Genomic DNA, 24,587 nt, shown 5'->3' on the forward strand with positions numbered 1-24,587 from the left:
ATCTTATTTTCCTTTTCTTCTTCCATTCTAATATTCTTATTTTATCATCTGTTTTTTTTTTTTGAAGGAGCAACTGCTATGATTGTAAAAAAAGTTTTTTTTAGGGGGGGGGGGGGGTATTTCCCACATAAAAGAGAAAGGAAAGAGAAAGAAATGGAAAACAAAACAAGAATTATAAGTGCGATTGCGGCCAGGAAAAGTGTCAGTTATCGGTGTGACGTCACATAGGGGGCTGAACTAATGTTTGCATACAAATTTGTTACAACATGGATGACAACTCCAGGAGTTCTTCGCAGGGTCTCCAATAATGGACTCCATCAAACTATTTTTAGTGATCTCCGATGCATTGGAAAATAGCTCAGGGAAGATCTTTAATAGTTTCGCCTTGCCAGAGAGCAGGCTAAATGGCTGAACCGTCAACTTTTAGAGAGAGCAGCGTAAGTGATTTGAACGATCTCGCATTCCTAGCGTCATTACTCGGCCAAATTTGTTGTTCATATTGATAAACTTTACGACTCCTTTTCTCCTATCTACTGATCATTTGATGGTTGTTCTTGGTTTCTGCAATGTTTATAGTTACCCGATTTCGTTTTTTTATACGTTTTATGAATTTTAAAATGAGGAATTCATTATGTTTTTGTAAACTATACACTTATTATGAATTTCACTCTACTTTGCGAACTCATCAACTTCGCGAGGGTCCCAAAAACGTATACCTATGTCATGCCCTTAAGCTTCCTCATCTGCTTGAAGCTGAATTAGGATTTTAAGAAGTCGATTTTAAGAGTTTGGTATATTTAGTGATCATTTTTTTAAAAAATAGGTCGATTTAACAGCTCCAAATTGCCGTCCAGTTCTTCAAGAAAAAGCCAAACTCGCAGGAGCAGCTTGTTCCCGTGGTGATTTCAGACAGGCCGTTGATCTCTACACCCAAGCTATCGAACTAGATCCTAATAATCATGTCTTATACGGCAATAGATCGGCTGCTTGTATACGAATTTTGGACTTCGAAAGAGCTCTAGAAGATGGGAAGATCGCTGGAAAACTTCAGCCACTATGGCCCAAGGTAAGACCGACCACGGGCTGTTTTTTGTCACGTAGGCAACCCAATACCGAACGTGATATGTAATGCTGTACAAAGCGACAGAGATGAGTTTATACACTAAACTACTCATAGTGAAGCTTTACTTTTTCTCCCTTACCTCCCAGTTATAGTTTTTTTAATCGTCTTTATTTATATTCAAGTACCGCTTTTGAAGTGGATTTCCCCGGGATATCATCTATCAGTAATTTCGCAAATTAGTATTCACTCAAAATAGTTCACGGTTCGACGTCTTTCTTCATTTTATTTTGACGTCGAGAAAAATAAAACTGAAGGATACAGTAAAATTTAATTGTCTTTGACTTTTAAAAGTTTTGAAGAACCCTGGAGAGCCGAAAGAGAAAACATTCCTTGGATTTTTGCTGTTATTTTGGTATTGTACTGTTAAGACAAGAAACCTAGAATAAACATATCTATAAAGAAATTTCTTTCTTCACCGATTTATCCAATAACCCAAAGCAAACACTTTGCTTTCAAGGACAGACTGCTTTTACGCCTGGTTTATTCATTGTTGACCTCTGGAGAAAGAAGTGTTGGAGCTTTTATTTAGTCAGAAATCAGATAATGCCTCGAGTTGCTTAAACAAAAGGACACCAAACTGTCATAATTATTTTCGAATATTCACACTCGTATCTCAAAGCACTGTGTGTCGGATTATTCGATTATATCAAGTGAGAGGTCTCTATAAACAGAATAATCCAAGAAGGACCTGTAGATCGGATCAGGATTATTTGTTTAAGAAATCAGTCGACGCATTCGTGGCTTGCTACGGAAGCCAGTTGTATTTTCACGGATGAGCGTTACATTTGATATTGCTCAATCAATGCAATGTTACTAATTTCGATATCAGCTGCGAATCAATGTTTTTCTATTTATTGACAAATTCTTGATTAACGACAAGATAAGAGTATCTGTATTTCGATCTTTAATGCAGTTTGATGAAGGATTTGTTGTTGTTTTTTGGATATGTAATGTCCTTCCATTATGTTGTGCCAGACACTCACTAAATACAGTGTACAGTATATCAGATCTCCAGTGGAATCTGAGTCATCGCATGTACTAACATGTTGACTTTTTTTTTAACAAGAAAAAATTCCATTACAATTTAAGAACTCATTCATGAAAGAGTGTCATTTAGAAGAGGAGATGAGGAGATGATAGAAACTCTTTCCTGAAAAAATAAATTTTTATTTTACTTCACTTTAACCCTCTTGTACAACTTGTATAAACAATCTCATCCTTTCAGCACTGCTAATTAAACTGGGCTCAGTTTCTCTAAGAAACTTTGGTCATTGACAACCTTGCCTCATATATGCTTGTTTTTAAATGAAAAGTCCTGTATCCAGACAGTTACTGAGACCCCTTTGTTACAATGCTTTAGATATAGTACTAATATTGATCAACAAATACTAACCATTGGCTTTTTTTGAAGCGATAAGCTGTGCTATGAAAAAGTAAAGCCTAGGTTTCTCTTTGACATGAACAGAAGCACCAAAGTTCTGATCCTTATCTTGTGCTTTCCCTAGCATTTAACTGTAGTATGTATGAACTGAGTTTCATGCATGCAGTTGCTTATCACTGCCTGCCACTATGTATAGTGAAATATGCCCTGTTAAGTTCTTTCTTTCTTTCTTTGGAAGTCTCACTAGAATGAGTCATTTTGAGCATTTGTTTTAAGAATGCGGTCCTAGACATCTGCATAGCTGAAAAGTCCAGCAAAAGATAAGCCTTTACCATAAGCAGTACTATTAATCTAACAGATCAGTGGACATTTAGTATAGGATAATGAATAAAACATATGTGCTACCCTTGTAGGGGTGTATCTCTCCAAAGCCAATTATTTGATGATTAATAAACTATTTCCTTAGGAGTTATGCCAGGATTCCATGCTAGATGGTTAATGAGATTTGATTCTTTATCACGATCGCACTCTAAATTAAGTGTTTAGTTTGGAAACCTTAGTTTTGTTCTGTATTTTATCATGACAAAGTGTTTCTAAAGGGTGAAGTTAACCTGAGTCAGACATCTGGTTTTTATTAATCTGAAGGTGAGATTTGAAGGTACATTTTTCTATCTAGTGAAAGTGTTTCATTTATGTAAGATGGCAGCTATCAGAACTACCAAAACAAGACTGATATAATTTTAATAATCATTTAGCATTTAAAAAAATACCAGTCATAAACAACATGCCTGTATAAAAAAGCACAAAGTTGAAGGTAACATACCAACTTAATTTGATTATTGAAAATAGGCTTTACCATTAATCTCAATTGATAATGAATCACAGGAGTGGTTTGTTACAATTTCATTCTTTTTCAATTCATGTCTAATGCTGTATTAGATCCTTCATTATATAGTAAGAAAGGTTAATACTTTCTATATTTGTTATTCAGCTCTTCAATGTAAATTGCTATCCTGTCAGCACTATTATTAATATCTTTCACAGGGTATCCTTTGATGTCTGTGAGCTATGGTTTCTAGGGTCATTACCTTGTTATGTGTCATGATCCTATCTATGAAAGCCCCCAGGGCTACACTAACATACATGTATCAGTCTATTTAACCAGATCATGGTTTGCTTCTTTTTGTATTTTTAAAATTTTCACAAATATAGTTTTCTCATTTTTAGTAAAAAATAGTATCCATGTTCAGTTATTAACCAAATCATAAGTAATGTAACTTACATCTCGACTTATAAAAGGCTTGACTAAGTCAATGTAAGTTACGTTATCAAGTTTTTGGCTACATTTCCCCCTGCATTTAGATACAAAGCTTAGAGTTAACAAGTATGCCAAAAGTTTATCATAAGGAGCACAAATATTTTTTGAATCACAAGATAAATACAATATTCTGTATCTAATTTTTCGTTTGTCAGTGCTACACAGTCTTATTTGTTGCATAAAAGAACTGGGACAGTTACTGATTTTATCATTACACTATATGCTGTTATCATTAAGAAATTACAATGTTATATTTGTTGGAATATGGTACCTGATATATGCCAAATAGATACCCAGAAAAGGGAGCAATTATTTTTTATACATTGCTTTATAATGTTTTTATTAATATGCATTTTTCTCATCAATAGTTCATCAGTATATCTTATAGCTAGTCATTAATTGGTTGTCATTAATTGGTTGTCATTAATTGGTTGTCAATCAAATATTTTCTGTTTAATCAAAAAAATACCAGTGATAGTAATCACTACCACTATCATGTAAGCCGATTAATTAGCAAACCCCTTATTTATTTATCGAGATGTAATAAAGTTACTAAAAACTTAATTATTGCTTGACATGAATGTACTGCATCAATGAAGCTAGCTGTCATGAGTCAAGATCTTTTTTCTTGGCATTTAGGTATTTGGGAATTTTGGTTGTGGCATTAGTTGAAACAGAAGTTCTTACCAAATGGAATTTGATAAATTAAAAAAAAAAAGGCTTTATTAGTATATATTTAATATATATTTTTATTAGGTTTTTGGTATGACATACCTGACCTTTTTATGACAATATTAAATTGACGAAGAATTTCCTGGCTTCTTAGTTCTGTAATTTTAGGAATGTTATGGCCATCAAAGAAAGATGTTCATCTCATTGAATTATGAAATATACTACCTCTTTACCTTGTAATTGGGTGTAATGTTTTCCCATCTGAAATAGTGTATCATTCCCTAAAGTATCATTTCTTTGTTTAACGGTTGTGAGAGAAAACACATGAATGTGAACGCAACCAAGTAAAGAACCTTATAATTTCTCAAGAGAATGGCATGTGGACTGAAATGGGAAAACATTACCCCCAAGGTATAAAAGGATTATATTAAGAAAGTTGTTTCTAATCATTTTAAGAATTTGAATTTGTGCATATCAGGGATTGGACTAGGACTTAGAAATGCAGGTTCTGAGACCAACATAACTGCTCAGATTCGAAAGCATTTTTTTGTGGGTAACACTCTATATTTAAGAATCCCATATCAACACAAGTAAAGTTTTTCCTGGGATATATTAAAATTTTAAAAATGCATTTGTCAGTCCTTTTTGTGGTACTGCATTGATGCAATCTCTGCATGTCCACCGTAACTAAGTCAAGCAACCCTAGCTAACCCATGCTTGACAGTTGCTCCGAGCAACTGTCATCAAACTCCATAATTCATCCTGCATGGGTCTTTGCACCATGTTTTAAACCACAAGTTCTTTACTACATTAAGTTTGTAACTTTGACTTCTCATCTCCGAGGGAGATCGATGCTAGCTATCACCAAATTAAAGCAGGTCACCATTATTTCCTGTAGGCCAAAAAACCCTTGAGTGGACTTCCCAAAGGAAGCTTAAGTATTCAAGAGATAAAGTTTCAGATAAAAATATCAGTCTGTAGAAATATTGCAATTAAAAGATAACAGTGTTGAAAGATTATATGCTGATTGGAAAATCCTATGGTTCTAAATTTTGTTTTAATTATGCAGAATCAACTGTTTTGCCCACTCAGGAAGCCTTTCAAGTGATGATTAGCTGCAGGATTCAGTAGGTTTTAATGGTGAAAAACACTTCTTTATTTAACTCACAGCATTCCCATTTGACATGATTTTAAGCAGATGAAGGTAGTATTTCAACCTTCACTCTCTAAGTCTTTCATTAGCTCCTTGGCGTACACTTGACTTGATAATTAATCTGGAAACTATATCTTTAATAATGTCATAGCTTAAGAAATTATTCATTCTCTGTGGCATCATAATGCCATCTGGCTGGATGTTTAAATGAATATTTATATATGTAATTAATATTGATCATCAAATTTTATTATATACTTAGGATAGTATGTGCACACTCATTGGTTGAAAAACTGTGCTTTATTAGTGAACGAAGCACAATGCTGACGCCATCTGCATGCGCGAAGTGCTGCTAGTTCCTGCGAGCCCATCTTTCTCCTTACTCTTCTTTCCTGCTCGTACCCACTTTCTGTGTGCTTTATTACTGAATGGAGCATGAAAAAAGCTGTTTTATTTGTTACATAAGCAATAATATACTTCATGATAAGAAACTTGTATGTTGGATAAAAATGGTCTTCATTTGTAGACTGTGAACGGTCCCTCTTTTCATTCCAGACTCAGGTTTTTCGGGTCTTAGATGCGCGGGTAATAGGGGCAACTTTGAAATGGCACGCTGGGAGAGGAAAAGTAGGTTTTTCCTCTCCCAGTGTGCCCCTTCATAGTCACCCCCATTCCCTGGGGTCCAAGACTGTAAAAACTCGACCCGACTGATGCGCTGGGAATAGGGGCGGGTCTGAATGATGGATTGAATGATGTTGATTAATACTTAATTAAAAAATTACTTTCTACTTTAGAAATGTAACTGGATCTGATCAATTTAATGCTGTCTGCTCTAACACCTTTTTTTAACCAAATGATGAAACTAATTCCCTAGGGCAATGTTTTGTTTTTTTCATGGTTTATAGAAATTTCTAAAAAAAAATTTTCCATTAATATAATATAGGTTTCTAATACAAGTTGTTTGACCAAGTATGAATGCTATACGAAAATAATATATGGTAAAGAATGTAATGAAACCTTATTAAAGCCATGATTGTTACTTGTGTATCATCAAATTAAGAAAGCCTCCGAGCTGTTGAAGCTGTGAGAACAAGCCGGGGTTGTTGAACTCAGTACATAATGTAAACATAACCATAACTCTTTAAATAAGAAAATGAGGAAATCTTTGTAAGCAAACAGTCTGTTTCTTCGTTGTGGTTGGGTTTGTTTTTTTTGTTGAAAACGTATGGGTTAAAATTAATTTTTTCTGATTGGTCAAATTGAATTTAACTTTGTTCAGCACTTGCTCAGGTCTTTGATTTATACATGTATGCTCAGTTTGTGTCAGGTCATGGATCCTGAGGCTTTAAAACAGTCACTTAGTGAACAAATCTTAAGCTCTGCAAGGCATTTGCCATACCTTTATTTGTAAAATCAGGTCCGGAAGAGACGCAGCAGCAACTGGTACCTCTATTGCAAAAATCCTGGGTATGCCCCCATGGGACTTCCATTTTTCCCTAAGGCTATATTATATGCCATAAAACCTATTACTTGCAGTTCAGTAATCTTATCAGTGAAGAATGTATATTATTAATGTGTATTATTGCTAAGGAGAAACTTATATTGTATACCACTGATAATGAACTACTATTTTGATGACCTAGACTTGTAGACTGCTAAACGTAAGCTTTTCGTTGACTTTTTATATCTGCTATAGTAAAAACATTATTTATTTGTGTTAAATATGAGTATCCCTTAAGTTTTGAAAGATTAAAACAGGTTTTAGCATAGAAATGTTTAAAAATCCTCTCTTCTGTGGCATACATGTATAAGAAAGTTAGTTACCTTGATTTAAAATATTGTATTAAGCTTAATTAGCGTTTTGCACTACGAAGTCAGGTTATCTCCATGTTGGAAGAAACAACTAGGCAAACAAATTTACCTATTTTTTTGCTTTTGTAAAACGTAAGCTTAGTTTACTTTATAAAATCTCGTCAGGCAAGACGAGCATTTACTTGTCGTTTTCAACGTAGTTTTTAGATATATATCCTTTCCCCCCACTTTGTTAGTCAATGTGCTTACCTTTTAATGGTTATGCTGCACATAAAAAAGAATGTAGTGCTGTCTTATCCACGTTTTCTTGCGGCCTCTCCATTTGGTTTCCAATCTCAGCCATTTTGTCATGTCTTTTGACATGCTTTCCATGTTCCTCTGCAGACAACTTGAGATAGTTGATTCATATCATTCTTTTATCTGAATTTTTTCAATGCACGTTTTTCCTTGAGATTCCCGCCATTTTAGACCACGTGTCTTTCCCTTGAGAATTACTTTGTTGTTTCTCAGTAACGCTTGAGGAATATTACAAACATTTAGATATGGATGAAGGTTAAACAAAGAATCTTAATGTCAAGAGAAAGACGTGGTCTTGATTGGAAAACATTACACTACTTTAATTCTTGTAAACACAGTGCAATATGACCGACATAATAGCGCCACGTACCAACATTTTGAAACAATTCAAATTAAAAACAAAATCTAAAAGTCGATACATTAGAGGATACATTAGAGGATAAGATTTTCTAACGCGTAATAAAAAATATTTGCATGCCCTACTCAAGCTTTCAATGCACTTCATTTGGTTTTATTCCTTTTATTGTTTGAACAATTGAGTTCCGTTTGTTTTGGGCTTAACTTTGATATTCAGCTGTCAAGTAGTAAAGAGACAGGTTCAATTTCCCGCTAAAATATTTATATTCAAAAAATCTTTAATTTAACTAACAGCACCTATGGGCCAAAACCTTACAACGACTGTTCGGTATAAATATATTCTAACGTATTTTTCGCCGCCACTAAAACTTAATTTAATTTTGTTTTGAAAATTTTTTTCAAATCTTTTAAAACTCGGCTACACACTATAAGGGAAACCATATTGTCTCGTTAGCTGAACTAAAGAGCTATTTTTAGGGACCTTCATTTAACTTAATTCAGGTTGCATGCGTTAGCATTTTATTTTTTTCCTGCTGGCAGAGACTCCTTTTCGAAAGAAAGAGAAAATGAGACTCTGCCAGCAGGAGATTCATTAATTTCTAAGGGAGGAAAATTTGACAAAACTTAAGGAACAGGATGCATTATTTTTCAAATTAGCGCTGAAGCACATAAGAGACTCCTATTGCGTTCTCATTATTATTTCAATAAAGTATTTTTTTAATTACAGAAAAGAAAAAAGGTCCCATGTTTTAGTCGTTGGTATAGATTGAACTTAGTTTTTCAAAGCTTTAAAACATCGTTGGCATATAGTTCTTTTTCCTGTAGCCATTGATGCCTCATCTGTATCTCTTATTGATTGTTGGCGTTTTCCTTTTAAACAAAAACTAAAGCTCGTGAAAATTCCGTCGTAACTTAACAGTTTTAATTTGATTGTAGCTCGGAATGTCACGAATTAGAAGTCCAACTATTTTTTTCCGAATGCGCATATAGAACCGTTCCCAGCTGCCATTGCGCAATAGAGGAAACGATGGCCGAGGTAAGAGCATAACTTTTGTCGCTTCCTTGGTAATACACTTAAAATAGCATAAAAATTCGTATTACCGATTCAAAATGTCATTTCAAAGTAATTATAGTCTTTCTTTAGCCTTACAAAGCTATTTATATGGATATTTGACAAAATGGACCTCTTTCATGCACCATAGTAGTCAGTTAGTCACTTAGTCTGAATTTTTTCATTTCAATCCATTTTAACCTATTGTTCAGATATTACTATCATGTAATATATTGTCAAGGGTAAGTATTTCTGTCCATTCAAGATCTATGACCTCTCTAGCGCACAATTTGTCCAATTTGTTTGCTTAGTTATTCTGAAAGAAAAGTTGTGCGTTTTCGTCTTTTGTTACTTTGACCGCTTGGCCCATGACGTCATGATGGGCCAGAAGCGATGACAATTTATTCGCCCCAAAGAAACAAAGATATCTCATCAATTTGTTCTCATAAAACCGTTAAAAGACTTCATTTACTCTCTTTATCTATACCTTTCTTTGAAAACGAACTCTTCTTATCCAAGTAATGCTATTTTTATCGGAAGGATAATAATAATTTGATTCAATTTTTGTTTAGAAGTCTCTTTGTCAGAAAATTTAATACGGAATTTTGTTTATCTTCAATGTTTACCTTAACGAGAAAGGAGCCTATAAAATTTCAGTTAGCAAAGTTGGATTCCGTAAGGATTTGTCTGTGTAAACGTTGAGGATTCAAATGGATTCGTAGAACAACCATCTGAAGACTGCCATCAGAGACTATACACTAATGTGTTGGAAATCCTACGTCCATTAGCGCCATATTTTAAGATTATTGTTCGATAATATTGGAAATAGAAGCGACGGGAAACGATATCTAAAAGTAACCAAAGAAAGCAATCGTGTGGTAAGTCACGAGTGTGGTAAACATTATTGACTGTGGATTTAACATTCAAGGAGTTACAACCGCCCAAAGAAGACCTGTTGTGGCAAATCATAGCCAAACTACTGCCGAAATACTACACTTGATATGTTGTTATGGCCTTCGAATAAGGTTAAACCCAAAGCAAAGACCATATTCGCACTATTTTCAGACCTGCCTTGCGTCTTTTGCTCGTTAATTCGACGAGGAACTACATCGTTTTTAACACCCAAACTCATGGACTTGGTTGCTTCGTTCATGGTACATTCTGAAGAGGTTTAATTAACACTACCACAGTATCCGGTGGAGAGTCTACTATATCATGCTATTTGGAGTAGCGTAGTTTGTTTGTAGGTTTGTTTATATACCAGCAAGACTCAAACAACTTATGCCTCAATCTTGGCATTTTGGCACTAGCTTGGTCCTTTGATACCTTGTTTTATTGAAGGCTCGTCTTGGACCTGAATTAGAGCCGAGATGGGCCCAAAATGAAACGCCATGTTATTTATAACAAATCTTTGAACAATTCACCTCCGAAAGGAAATGTTTTTGGAATCAATAGCTGGGTAAGTCTGGAAAAAATCCCTATTTTAATCTAATTAGAAGTGAAAGAAATACAGCCATGACCGCCTTGGCTTCTGTCAACGTAGTAAAGATTGTCTTTCCTGGCGTTACCGCGACAGGTAGTTTCCAAGAGCAACGCAAAAAGCCTGTTAAAAATAAGAATTTTAAACCATTTTTCGTCATTGATATCTTCAAAAAAATCATCATATTTAGTTTATGTAATCTTTAATACAGTTTATTCTTTTAAGAATGTGACTAAAAATTTTTTCAATTTAAAAGAATGCACTACAAAGCTTTTTTTTTTTTTTTATGAAGACGAGCAATTTAGCCGAACAAAAGCTGTCATTAACTACTTATTCTCATGGCACAATCACTTGTCTATCCCCTTCGAGTTCTCCATAAGTATAATTTAAGAGCTTCACGTCGTACAGTTTGTTTTGAGCATTTGGAATATTAAGCCAATTTCTTACCTCGGCAAAACCATTTGTGTGTCAACAAGAATCGTTGTCAAACAAAAAGCCATTCACTTGTCGTTTCAATTCAAAAAATAACTCGTTTTCTAAGCGGAAAAGAATGTTAAGAAATAGTGACTTGGGTGCTTATACCGCGGGTTCTTTTCTTGCATCACATTAGTTTATCATTAAACTGTTTCGAATATCCGTTAAGAGGACTTAAAATACTGTCAATATTATCACATTCTCTAACAACTTGATTATTTTTCAATTATTTTGATGGCTCCCCTGTTTTGACGCAATAGTGGATGACCCCTTTCCCACTCCATTATCGCATACGTTTTAGAGCCTGTAATGTTTTTTTTTTGAAACCTTATAATACCTCTCCGTATAACGTCTTATAAAAATTTTTGTTTTCTCTTTTGACGTGATCATTTAATGATCCAGGAATACAGTTCTAAATGACTTATAGATAACGTTATCATTGACCTTCAGTTGTGGTTTAATAAGGATTAACTAGTGCGTTCTATTATATAGCACCACGAAACAGCTCACATTAGTCAAACTATAAATCAATTATCACATTCTTTAGATCGCAGAACGATACGTTGATAAGTTTTGGGATTTTTCTACACTCGTCCTACTTTTGCATGGAACACTATTTTTTGGGGTAAAATCTCGTTGTAAACATAATATCTTGCTATTGGGATTTCTTTTTCATTCGTATTTTCTGTTTTGTTTGTTATTTGGATTTTTTATTTTGTTATTATTATCATCCTTTTAAAGTTGTCTTTATTCCTTTTTGTTTGGTGGCGCGCGCGTCCAAAAGCCCGCCAAAAATCACACCATTTCAGTCCTCTAGAGTCTATGTGCGAGTTCTTAGAGTAGCCTTTTTACCCTAACCTCATGTAACTCTGTTCAACTCCCCCGCTTAAACGATGATGGCTAGTGAAAGGGGTTGTGAATGTCGAACCATTAAGGTCTAAACTCGTGCAGAGAAATGGAAGTATCGCAGTATGTGACCGACGTTAGAATTCGTTTTTTCTTTTCTCGCCGAAATTAATAAAAATACCTGGCAGCCTTAAAAAATTGGTGGTAGTTGACTAATAGGTCAGGTGGAAGTTGACTGACATAAATTGATTTAACTTAGCGTTGGTCGACTAGTGTTCTGGAAATTTCCTAATTCATATCATTGTTTCATGGTTTCTATACTCAGCGGCAGGTTATCCAGCTGTACTGAGTGAAACAAGTGTACATCAAGCAAAGATATCGCATTTCTTTCCTCAGACGAGCGGCTTTCTCAGTTGGATTATACTTCAGGGGGAACCCCCCGCCTTTGTTAATTTAGTATGGCTTAATCTAGTGATGAAACGTTTTGTGAGCATTACTCGAATAATGTAGTATCTTACTTTGAACTTTCATAACAAAAACCTTTTTGATGTACTATGTGTTTATCCGTATGTAAACTCTGAGATTTAAGACTTAAAATTCATACTTCTATTCGTTTTCTTTAGTGAGTAACATATTTGTATCGATAACTATTGGGCATTCTTATTCCCAGAGCTCCTCGGCACTTCCCTATAGGAACTCTGGGTACGAAAATGACTGTTAGGTATTTGTTGGGATTTTTCCGAACACAGCGCAGTACCATTTGGGGTCGATGATTAAATGAGTTTGTGGTATATTACTCTCACCTTATTTGTAATCATTTTTGTTTGTTATTTTTCTCTCAGGCCCACTACAGGCAAGGTGTTGCTTTACAGTGCCTTGGACGCCATGCTGAGGCACTCGCTGCTTTCTCCACTGCGCTTGCGCACGACGACAAGAGCCCTCAACTTCTTAATACCCTCTTGGATGCGGCAATGAAGTCACCCCTAAAAGGTATGAGTACTTTAGTGAATAATGCGGTGTGCACCAGATTAGCGCTGCTCCCTGTCCTGCATAATAGGCGTATGGTGCATGGGCCTTTTTCCATGGCAGCCATGTTGGATGATGGAAAAGTAGATTTTAAGCGACAGCCTCGTAGGCGAGCGGCCAGAAGCAATTAACCTGGTGCATAAACTAAGGTTCTTATTTTCTCATCTTTAGGCCCTTGCTTTTTTGCGTCTTGGAAGCAAAATTTGTTGCGCGCGGTAAACATGTTTCTGGAAACATATTTCCTCGTTTAGTAAACATGGTGATTGCGTGAAAATAGGTGTTTGGCGAAATGAAATCCCTTGAGAATTTTAAACTGAAGTTGAATGACAAATATCATGGCAAATGTAGACATTTCAAATGCTTTATCCCTTGTACTAGTCGTCTAAAAAGGCATACAGGGCTCGTCCTGTGGCTTGTTTTAGTAAATGGTCCTAAAAAATATTTACTCAGGCAGTCACTGCTGAGTTGCAGCCTTTCAATTTTGAGTCCATCCAACGTGGCGCGAAAAAAAGCATTATATGACCCCTAAATATACTTCATCATTCACACCCCTTAACTAATTGTGTATGAAACAAGCTAAGAAAGAGTTTCGCAGCACTTTGAACGGTTGTTATATCGTTGTAAAGCTTGCTGCCAAACATAAGTTATGCAAGCGGGGTAAATGGTTAAGGATGCGATGTCATGCAAACAAGGAAAATGGGTCAGTGCAATGCAAAAGGTGTACCTCTCAATTCCATGTCAAGATGCGATATCTGTAATCTATTTTATCTGTTTTACTCAACAGAAACACTAAAACCAATATGCGAACACTTAAAGACCATGAAATTAGATCGAAGCCCATTCGTAATCATCTCTGTGATTGGGCAAGAGCTACTATCAATTGGTCATATTGCTGTTGCTGTTGGATGCCTGGAAGCCGCTCTCAAGATCGATGCATGTGGTCTCAGGCTACGAGGATCTGTGATCTCAGCTCTTAGTACTGCCTACTGGAAACTAGGTAACATCATTAAGGCTGAAGAGTACATGAAGCAAGACCTTGAGACTTCGCTGTCACTTGGCGATAAGGCAGGAGAGTGTAGAGCGCACGGAAACCTCGGAGGAGCTTACTATGCTCAGAGGAACTTCGAAAAAGCTTTAGAACATCATCGAAAACAACTCGATATCGCCATGAAACTCAAGGACCGAAAATCAGCGGCTTTGGCGTTAAGCTCTTTAGGACACATTTATGTAGCTGATTGCGACTACAGTGACGCTCTAAACAGTCATAAGAAAGCATCAGTCATGTATAAAGAACTGGAAGACCGTTTATCAGAGGCGCGCGAGTTAGGTAACGTTGGAGCGGTGCATTTATTGCTGGGACAGTACGAGGAAGCAATTAGATGCCATCAGGAACATCTAGACATCGCCATTGAACTGCAAGATAGGACAGAAGAAGGAAAGGCATACAGTGATCTGGGCAGCGCGTATCATTATAAAAGATACTTTGACAAAGCGATACACTTTCATAAGCTTGTTCTAGATATCGCGAAGGAGACCGAGGACTTCTCGATGGAAGCACGAGCATATGCAGGTCTAGGACACGCCTTCAGGTGTAAGGGGGACGTGGATCAGTGTCGTGCATACCACGAAAAACAGCTCGAAGTTTCAGTTCGGTCAAAAGACCGCGCAACAGAAGGTCGAGCGCTCTCCAATTTAGGAATCATTTTTCAACATCAAGAACAGTATCAACAAGCATTGAAGCTCCACAAAGCTCATTTAGCGATATGTAAAGAATTAGATGATAGAGCGGGGCAGGGTCGTGCGTACGGGAACATGGGGTGCGCGTACAGCGCTCTGGGTCGTTACGACCAAGCGATCAAGTTCCATAAACAAGAACTTCTCATTTCCAGAGAGGTCAACGATCGTGCGTCAGAGGCCTGTACACATGGTAATCTAGCAGTAGCTTACCAAGCAACTGGAGCTCTTGATAAAGCTTTGAAACACTACCAACAGCATCTAACAGTATCTATTGAGCTCAAAGACAGGAATAACGAAAGTATTGCTGTAAGTAACTTGGGAAACTTCTTCAGTTCGTGTGGTGAATTCGAGAATGCTCTCCCCTTTTATGAGAAATTTTTATCGATTACGAAACACTTGCGGGACAAAACTGGTGAATGCAAGGTTTGTCAGAATCTTGGGTTTGCACATTATTCTCTTGGGAATTATTCAGAAGCAATCGAGTTTTATGAGAGGAACATAGCTTTAGCGTCGGATCTTGATGATCGGACTAGTCTTGCGAGAGCGTATTGTAACATTGGGCTCGCGCACAGCGCCCTTGGAAATTACGACAGAGCTATGGAATTCCAGCAGAAATTTGTAAAAGTTTCGAATGAGACAAACGACGCGCTTGGAGTTATCAAAGCTCATGGCAACATCGGGGATATTTGTATGGTTTTGGGTGACGCAAAGGAAGGAATAGGGAATTACAAAGAGCAGTTGAGGCTAGCGGAATCAATGGACGATGTGAACTTACTTGGAGACGCATATGGGAAACTTGGTAGTTCGTACAGAACGGTAAAGGAAGCAGGCTTAGCTCTTGACTGTCATCAGCGTGAGCTTAACGCCAGACAACAAGCGAACGATATGTTAGGGATGTACAGAGCATTTGGGAATTTGGGGTCGAACTATTTGCTGATGCAACAATATGAGGACGCTTATAAATGTTTCTTTGAACAACTTCATATCGCGAATCAACTGGGTAACGGTGAACTAGAATTAAAGGTGTTTGGCAATTTAGGGCTTTGTAGGAGCAATTCAGGAGATTATAAGGAAGCTTTAGGATTCTTTGAGCGTCAAATTGCTTCTTTAGAACATATGCCCGAAGCGTACTTAGATATTGGGCGCGTCCATGGTAACTTGGGCGAATGCTATCACAAGCTAGGTAACTACGCGATGGCTGTTCAGAATTTCGAGAAGTATTTAATGGCCGCGCAGCAAGCCGAGAGTGGGGCTGACCAGGACAAAGCGTACCGTGGGCTCGGCAACGCGCACAGAGCTATGGGAGATTTACAACAAGCTTTGGTTTGCTTCGAGGAGAGGTTAGTCATCGCGCACGACTTGACAGACGTAAGCTCCAAAGGCGCTGCGTATGGGGAATTAGGCAACCTTCACAAGACTCTTGGCAATTACGAAAAGGCCATAATGTGCTTTGAGCATCAGCTTGCCTTAGCTAGAGAGTCTGGTGACGTAGGGAGCGAGGGAGAGGCGTTATCAGGGCTCGGCCATGTCAACCAGAAGATGGGTGAGTACGAGAAGGCACTGAAATACCATGAAAAGGAAGTTCAAATAGCCGACCAGTTGAACGAAACCAAGAGGAGGGCGTTGGCTTATCATCACCTAGGGACGACCTACGAGGTCTTGGGAAGCCACAAGCAAGCTGTCACCTATCAGGAACAATACCTCAAATTAGCTGCGCAAATGGGGGACCAAGTTGCGAAGTGTCAGGCGTATATAAGCCTCGGAAGGACTCATCATGCTATTAGAAGTTATTCTAAGGCTATCTCCTTCCTGCAACAGGGTCTGACCATTGCCGAGTCTCTCAGACGGTACGAGGAGGAGGCTCGAATACGTCATAGACTTGGCTTGTCGTTAATGGCCAATAAACAGCTAGACGCCGCGCATGATCAGTTGAAGCTTGCTGCAGAGATTTTGGAGGATATCCGTAGGGATGTGGTCAGCAATGGTGAATTCAAAATTTCGTTGTACGAATTACAAGCCGCGTGTTATCAGGTACTTCAACGAGTTCTTGTCACCATGGGTCGACATGTCGAAGCACTTGCTGTAGCAGAACGCGCCAGAACCAGAGGATTTGTAGATCTGCTCCTAGAACGACAAGTAGGGACCAACTCTCGTACGGATGTTCTAAATCCTTTGGAAAACGCATTTAAAACGGAGGAACATATTATGGACTTCGTAAGAAGTCAAAAAGCAAGCATTCTATACTACTCAATCGCCGCTGGACATCTATACAGCTGGCTCTTAAACCCAAAAGAAGGACTTGTGAAGTTTTGTGACAACATCGTGGCTGATGGGGATACTGATGATACTCTACTTGATTTAGAGCAAAGTATAAATGGAGATTACTCTCATACAGCGACATTGCTGGACTCTTTTATCACACATGTACGCGACGCCTTGGGCGTTGAACCGCATTTGAACCTCCAAAGATCCTCAAGCACGACTGAGAATGACTTTGAGGAGACCTGGGACCAAGAGAACATCCTTGAGCTATCGTCCATACGGTCATACCTGTCAACAGACGAAGACGATGATGCCATGAGCATAACCTCGATTCCAGGAAGACCGGGCTCGTTCTCAACTCCCCGAAGCAAATACAGGAACATCAAGGGTAGCCTAGGGAAGTTGAATGGTGTTCGGTCTGGCGGGAAGAAACATGGACGTTCCAGTAAACCACCGTTACGTGCTTTGTACGATCTGTTGATTTCTTCCATGGAAGAATCTTTCCCCCCAGAATCGACGTTTGAGAACGATGGCTCAGAACTGGTACTGGTCATCCAGGGTGATCTCTATCTTGTACCATTCGCTGTCCTGCGCGGAAGCCTATCCAAGGAACCTTTATTCCGTCGTTTTAGACTGAGCGTTGTTCCCTCCCTTCAAGCCTTGCGCTCCAGTAACGAGGCAGCAAACAAACACAGCAGCATAAAAATCGATCCCTCGTCGGTATTGATCGTCGGTAATCCGAATGTCCCTGCGACGTTCGGGCAGTGGGCGTCCAATCCGAACGCCGAGCACGAAGCGAAGATCGTAGCTGAATTGTTCAAGACTTCGCCTCTTCTCGGAGCCGAAGCAACGAAAAACGAAGTCATTGACAAACTCCCGAAATCTCAATGCATTCACTTTGCAACTCATGTGTCTTGGAAACTTGCTGCTGTAATTCTCTCACCAAGTTCATCAGGGAAGAAGCTCGGCTCGTCTCCTTCCAGTCCTAACAGCGAAGGGCTAGAACTGCTCGAAGAGAGTGACGATGCTCCTCCTCTTTCGGACTTTCTGTTAACAGCAGCTGACATATTAAATCTAAAGCTATCAACAAAGCTTGTTGTTGTCGGCGCAGCTTATAGCCACTCGTCCAAGAACCGCATAACTTCAGATGGGTTGATTGGTCTTACACGGGCGTTTCTAGCCGCAGGGGTGCAAAGTCTTCTTGTGGCGTTATGGCCCGTGCCGGATTTAGCCTGTAAACTTCTACTGAAAGCATTCTACGGTGCTCTACTCAGAGGGATGAAAGCCAGTCATGCTTTAAGTCAAGCTATGCACGTCGTTCAGAAGACTAAGCAGTTTTCTCATCCTTCGAACTGGGCCGGCTTTGTTCTAATTGGAGGTGATTCTACCTTGACAAACAAGGAAGTCAAGATGAGTGATGCCTTTGCTCTTCTCCTCAACAACCCCAAGTACTACAGAGAAGCCATGAAAGTACTCGTACATTTGGTAAGATTGATGGGAAAAATTATGGGAAAAATACCTATAGAGGAATACCCGTTAGGAAACATATCTCTTGATTACTTTGTATCTAGTGGTTGAAGACTGAAGTCCCCTCCCTTCTGTCCAAGACTGTAGGAAGGAAAGATGTGCAATATTCGTTTTGACATGAAACCCCACCTGAAATTTCTACATCCACCTTTGCAATGGGGGGTAGGTGGGTTAGGTTGGGTTGGGTGCGTTGCGTGTTGTGTTGTGTTGTGTCGTGTCGTGTCGTGTCGTGCGTGTCGTGTCGTGTCGTGTTGTGTTGTGTTGTGTTTGGCTGTGTTGTGTTGTGTGTTGTGTTGTGTGTTGTGTTGTGTGTTGTGTTGTGTTGTGTTGTGTTGTGTTGTGTTGTGTTGTGTTGTGTTGTGTCTCAACTAATATACCATATAAACAAATTATAGGTGGACAAGGCAATGCAGCGCCTGCGACATGGGCAGCGGTCTTCTATGTACACAGCCGAAGCAAGCATCAATGCTAAAGTCAAAGGAGTCAATGGCTGGCGTGAACTTCTATCTACTTGCGGATTCAGATTCCAGAAGGCTAAGAATGGAATACCAGACTCTGTTTTCTTCCCTTCATCGTCGACGCAATTCTCGGAACGTCTCTCCTTAGCCAGCAATCACCTACACGCCTTTCTAGGTAACTTTGCACAATTTTCACATTCTTTAGGCTGCGTTCATAATGTATGGCAGAGGGGGCGGGGGGGGGGCAGGTGAAATTGAGGGGGGATCGGGAAAATGTTGGTAGGAAAAATGGGGGGGGGGATGCACAATTTTTGGAAGAAGCTACAAACCTTTTTTAGGGGGATCGTATTTTTGTATGATTTTAAGGGGGGGTGGTGTTGAGAATTATTCTGAACATTTCAGATTTTCACCTGCCCCCCTCTGCCATACATTATGAACGCAGCCTTACATCTAATTCACTTTCAAACGAAAATCAGCCGATGCGTGAAAAGGCCTAGGTGGGTAAGAGCAGGGCTGGAAATGAAAATTATTTTTCAGCCTGCTAAAATAAAGGTGCATGACATTTTATTATTCGTTTGGCAGGGCATCGTTATTTTTGCCTGCCAAATCTGAAATTTGGCCTGTCATTCGACCAATGGCAGGCCGCTATTTCGAGCCCTAAAGAGTAGTTTAAACCATTGTAAGCGAATAAAATTACTCCAAAACAATTCGTAATGGTTTGACTGGTGACTCATTCTGGACTGGTGCCTTAAACCAGCGCCTTAATCCACCCGCCCACCCTACCGGTTATAGTGGGTTCTATTTCTGATATATGTTTTTCATTATAGGTCTTAGCCCTGCAACTCTACAAGCACTTGCAATGCTGGCTCACGAACATGACGTGGGTCTTGCTCTTATAAACCTTGTAAGTACATTAGCTCCCATATTTGAAAATAGACTTCCAGTTCAGTCAGTCTGCATCCTTCTAAAAGCAGGAGTTACGTACCGCTTGTATTTATCGTAGCGCACAATGTACTGTGGGATATGTAGTGAATGATAAAGCGCCATCCCTTTTCTCTAATCTCAAAGGTCATGGTGCGTAGCATTTATGAGTCCTTACGTTGACACAATGCCGTTGCATCCTGTATACAGTGAGTAATGCTGCTATAACGTGATGGAATGCGTTTAATTCATAAAAAAATGAGAAGTCACGATTTATTTTATGATTTTTATGGTGCTTTACGTTTCAGTTCAACGAAGTCCTCTCGTGTTTTTTCAACAACATGGCGAACGTTCAAGTCCCTTTGAAACTAAAGTTGTGGCGCACATTAGGTTGTCATGATCTGCTGGCCTCGCTCGGGTTTGATTTGGTTGGTGTTGGTAAACAAGAGGTCATGTTAAGATCAGGCAAAGCGAACAGTCGACGAGCACTGCAGTGTACTGTGCAGGCCTTATGCGCCCTCACAGGTAAAGATAGCCAAGCTCTAACTTCTACAGCTTAATCCCCGGGGACGTTCGGTTGAGCAAAAGTCTGGGTAGTAGGTCGTGGGTCTAATCATTTTGCCGGATCATTACTCAAGGTTTCGAGATAACTGGGTAAAAGGTGCTGCCTTTGCTCTAATAATATCTAATAATATCTACGAATCATTCCCATCTTTTGCTGGTTTTCATTTTCTCGTTTACTTAGCTAAAGCGCACAATTTTCGTCTCATAATCGCTTGTTCGTTTCCCGTTCCAGACACGGTCAACCCTGCAGACGTAGAAGAACCCGCCTTCAACCTGGTTGGCAAAGCACATTCCTCTTCAATTGCGATGTCCAACATTTCATTCGTGTCCGCCTCACTCGGCTCGGACCTCGATATGCGAACAAAGAGTGCGGAAGACCTGAACATCATGAACAGAGAGCGCCGAGGAACGAGTCCTCATTCCAGGACTAGCGCGGTGGTTCGTCCTCGACGTCATTCAAGTTCCACGGAAGCGTTAATGCACTCTTTGGCTGATCTGGAAGCCGAGTCATCTGTAGATCCAGAGACACCAGAAGACGCAGTTGTGACGCCCACCCAGCCGCGCCCAATTGAAGATCGTCCAGCCAATCAGAACTTCCGAGGTTCCCAACCAATCGTTGCTAATGTCAATCGGAAAAGCTCTCAGCGAAGCGTCTCGAGTATTGATGTGAGTGACTTACGCGTGTCTCCAGTGGATATGTTACCTTCACCACCTGCGCAAACAGAAAACCATTCTGATTCATCTGATGTGGATAGCTACTCAGATATCATGGAACAGCAGAGGAGGGATACAAAGAAAGACAAGAAAGGCAGTCAAACCAGTTTGGGGGCTAATGGAGTTTCAAGTAGAAAGGGAGGGTTTATACTACGCAAGACCCATTCTTCCTCGAGTAGCGAATTCTCTGTAGGTAAACAAGAAGATAACACCAAGACTCCTGGTAGTATTAGCTCGCTTCGTCCTCGGCAAAAGATTCAAGACAGCAACGAGAATCATTTCATTCAACATAACAGCATCAACAGAACCACGAACGATAGGCCCTCAAAGCCACTGCATTCGTACACAAGAAACTCCACCGCAAATCTCCACGAAGTTCAAAGAATACCATACGAGACGCCGGTGATGAATCACCATGATCACATTCCTGTGAAATACAGATCAGAGGGGAATCTTTCTTCTTATAAACCAGGAATAATCAAGAAACCTACTACGAATGGGCTATTAAGTACTCTGGATAAAAATGACACGAGACTCACTAATGGTGACGTAAAGCGGTCCAATAATCCGGTATACAGCAAGAAGCCGCCAAATCGTGATCACATGACTCCTACAAATTCGCATGTACTAAACGGCGGTTACCATCCTAGAGGTGCGCGTGACGACTTCTCGGAACGACGACAGTCAATGATTGATTTATCGAGTGATGATGAGTTCTACAGCCAGCACTCGTACGCAAGTCATTTACGAAACATAAGCTCTAGTAATGAATATTTACCGCGGCTTACGCCTCCGAAACGCGGAATCAACCAAGTGATAGCAACTAGAGTGGTTAATGATTCTAACCTCGATGGAAGAGTTCGAAACCACAAGTCAAAGGACACACGACAGGGGCTTAGAGTACAAGTGTCAAATAACTCGTATTCTTCGCAGGACAGCACGAGTACTGAGTCCCCTACTACACGGCAAATTGCGGCAGAAGAAGCTGCTACGGCATTGATGCAGAACCATGTGGGAAGTGGTCTGTCGAGAGGGTCATCTTCTGCCAGTACACTGACGAGAGAGAACTTGGCTATGAAAGAATTTGAAGAAAATAGCACAAAACACACCAAACTCGAGCAGGGACACATTGCTAATCTGGCTCATCTTCAATCATCGTCCTGTTAAGTGTAGGTAAGGATAAAACTTGTCTTAACTGGAGATCCTGCCTTGGGACGGTTACAAAAGTAGGATCTCATTTTGATTTTTGACCTTCGCTCTTTTTCCCCTTATTCCTGACCCAAGAAATGGACCCTGGTATTCCATTTCGTGGATGCTATTCTACCACAGGAAGATGGCCAATAAGTAACTGATTTTCTGCTCATCTTCTCATTGGGAAATGCCTCATATTGAAAGAGAGGGGATTCATGGGTTGTCCTTTTTTACCTAGTAGCATTAAGGTTACCCAGAGTCCAACTACTGAATGTACTTCACCAAGCAATTATATGATTGTGTATCTTATTTGTAATATTATTTCGCATGTATATAATTTCGCGATTTTAGCAAGGGGCTGCATTGTGCAAATGTTGCAAATTCGCGAAAATTAAGATGCGAAAAATAGCATTGATAAGGTATTTCTTGCAGCCTTTTCTAGTTTTCTCATAATTTTCTTTTATCATTGTTTTACAGGCATCTCAAACCATTACTTTACTCGTGTCTACTTGTTACATCTCAAAACCGAGTGCCAAATTTCTCCCTTCATTACTGGTGTTCACGATGCTACAAATGTTACAAATATGTTTCTCCAACTAGTCAATCCAATTGATATATATTTTTAAAATCGAATAATTAAATCAATTTCCAATTTTTAACTAACTTTTTAATTATTAATATTAATAAAAAATGATTTTAATATAAATTTTTACCTCAAGATTTTTCAATGCACAGAAGACACCAAGGCAAAGTGACACACATGATATAGGGCACACCTCTGGAAATGAACGAAAATGTGGTATTCAAATTTTGTCATTCAAGCAATTTGAGTAGACAATGTGCTCTTTTGTACTTTTTAATGGTTTTTTTCTTTGGAAAGCTTTAATATACAATCCCCCTGGACACATTCCTAACTTCATTTTTGGTTTCTGAAGCAAGAAGGGTTTACAGCCTTCTTGCTGCCATTACAGTACCAGTACTTGGCAGAGGTTTTTCGGAGAAACAGGAAATCTCTGCCAAAGCAGGTTACCCCAAAGGAATTGATGTGTGTCCCAGTTACTAAAGAAATAACAGGCATTTTTTGAGGATGACTGGTGCCAAGCGAGCTGAGGGCCAATAATTTTCATAAAGGTAAAAAAGCTACCGACAAAATTTACACAAGCAAAATAATATTCATAGCCACAACACAGAGTACAATACATCGTCCATAGTCAAACCACGTTGAGGTTAAGGGTATTCAAAACAAACTACATCCCTATTAGCCTCAATCTCATGAATAGGACTTAAAAACAAAACTAAATGCAACAATTCATAATTCCATAAGCAGCTCTTGTAACCAAAATGCCAGCGTTTCTCGGATTTCGGCTGTTCGGTTGTACTATGGATTACTTTTATTTATTCAAAACTCTTCACAGACAGCACAGAATAATATTCAGATTTTTAACCAATGTATATCTCAAATGCTAATGTATATTTTATGAATAAGACATGCTTTTGTAAATATACACTGTTCTTGATAGAAATATATTTTGTTCAAATAAAATTGATTACGAAAAATTGATGTTTATATTTTCACTATTGAGGTATCAATATTTTCACTATATAAAGGTATGTTGTGTGGTTTATGAATTTATTTGGGGGGGAAGGGGGGCATTGGGATTAGGGGAAGGTGCTTCAATAATGTTAAATCAAACCAGTGTTTGAAACATCAAGAATGGGTCGCCTTTTTCTAGATATCTTTATATTTTGCAGGAATTTATGAAAATAACCCCTCGATCACAGACAGAAAGACGGCTACACTTAAAATAATGAAATTAAAAAATGATAATAAAGAAACCCCTATTGCTTATTTTTTCATCTAAAAGAAACGATAACCGAAAGAGGATACATCGCAAAAATTTAATTAATTTAATCTTAAAATTTTTATTTCGATAAACGAAACTAGTTTAAAATATCCATGTCCACTGTTAGTTATAAGGCGATGGCTCCAACCTCCCGCTGATATGGGGTCGATAATTTCAAAACAAAAAGGGATCAATTTTCTTATGCATATACAAATTCGAATAATTGATTCACCTTGACTTATGTTTTATTCTATCAGTAATTTTTTGTTTTTAATTCTTTGTGGTTTTTAAAGAAGAGCGAGGAGCGAAAAGAGGTCAAAATAAAAGTACTTTTGGAGACGCGCGCGCGTTATTTATTGACGTTCCCCCTGTCGTTCCT

The 24,587-nt window shown here is 38.7% G+C and overlaps 1 protein-coding gene across 2 annotated transcripts; it reads left to right on the top strand.

The window, feature by feature from the left end:
• Positions 1 to 244: 244 nt before the first annotated feature.
• Positions 245 to 23,921, top strand: LOC116307220 (uncharacterized). Of its 2 annotated transcripts, XM_089032263.1 has the most exons (9): positions 245 to 437; positions 824 to 1,066; positions 12,807 to 12,954; positions 13,775 to 18,474; positions 18,912 to 19,149; positions 19,802 to 19,878; positions 20,204 to 20,420; positions 20,692 to 22,346; positions 22,842 to 23,921. In XM_089032263.1, exons 1-8 carry the CDS (start codon positions 405 to 407, stop codon positions 22,338 to 22,340), a joined length of 7,305 nt encoding a protein of 2,434 aa, XP_088888389.1. In that variant the 5' UTR covers positions 245 to 404; the 3' UTR covers positions 22,341 to 22,346; positions 22,842 to 23,921. The 2 variants fall into 2 exon arrangements, with proteins under 2 accessions (XP_088888389.1, XP_088888390.1); XM_089032264.1 differs by lacking the exons at positions 245 to 437; positions 824 to 1,066 and adding an exon at positions 9,841 to 10,623.
• Positions 23,922 to 24,587: the final 666 nt, after the last annotated feature.

Source organism: Actinia tenebrosa, unplaced genomic scaffold (assembly GCF_029948245.1).
Source record: "Actinia tenebrosa isolate PJP-AT-01 unplaced genomic scaffold, QUT_ActTen_1.0 PGA_scaffold1__47_contigs__length_23844297, whole genome shotgun sequence".
NCBI lineage: Eukaryota > Metazoa > Cnidaria > Anthozoa > Actiniaria > Actiniidae > Actinia > Actinia tenebrosa.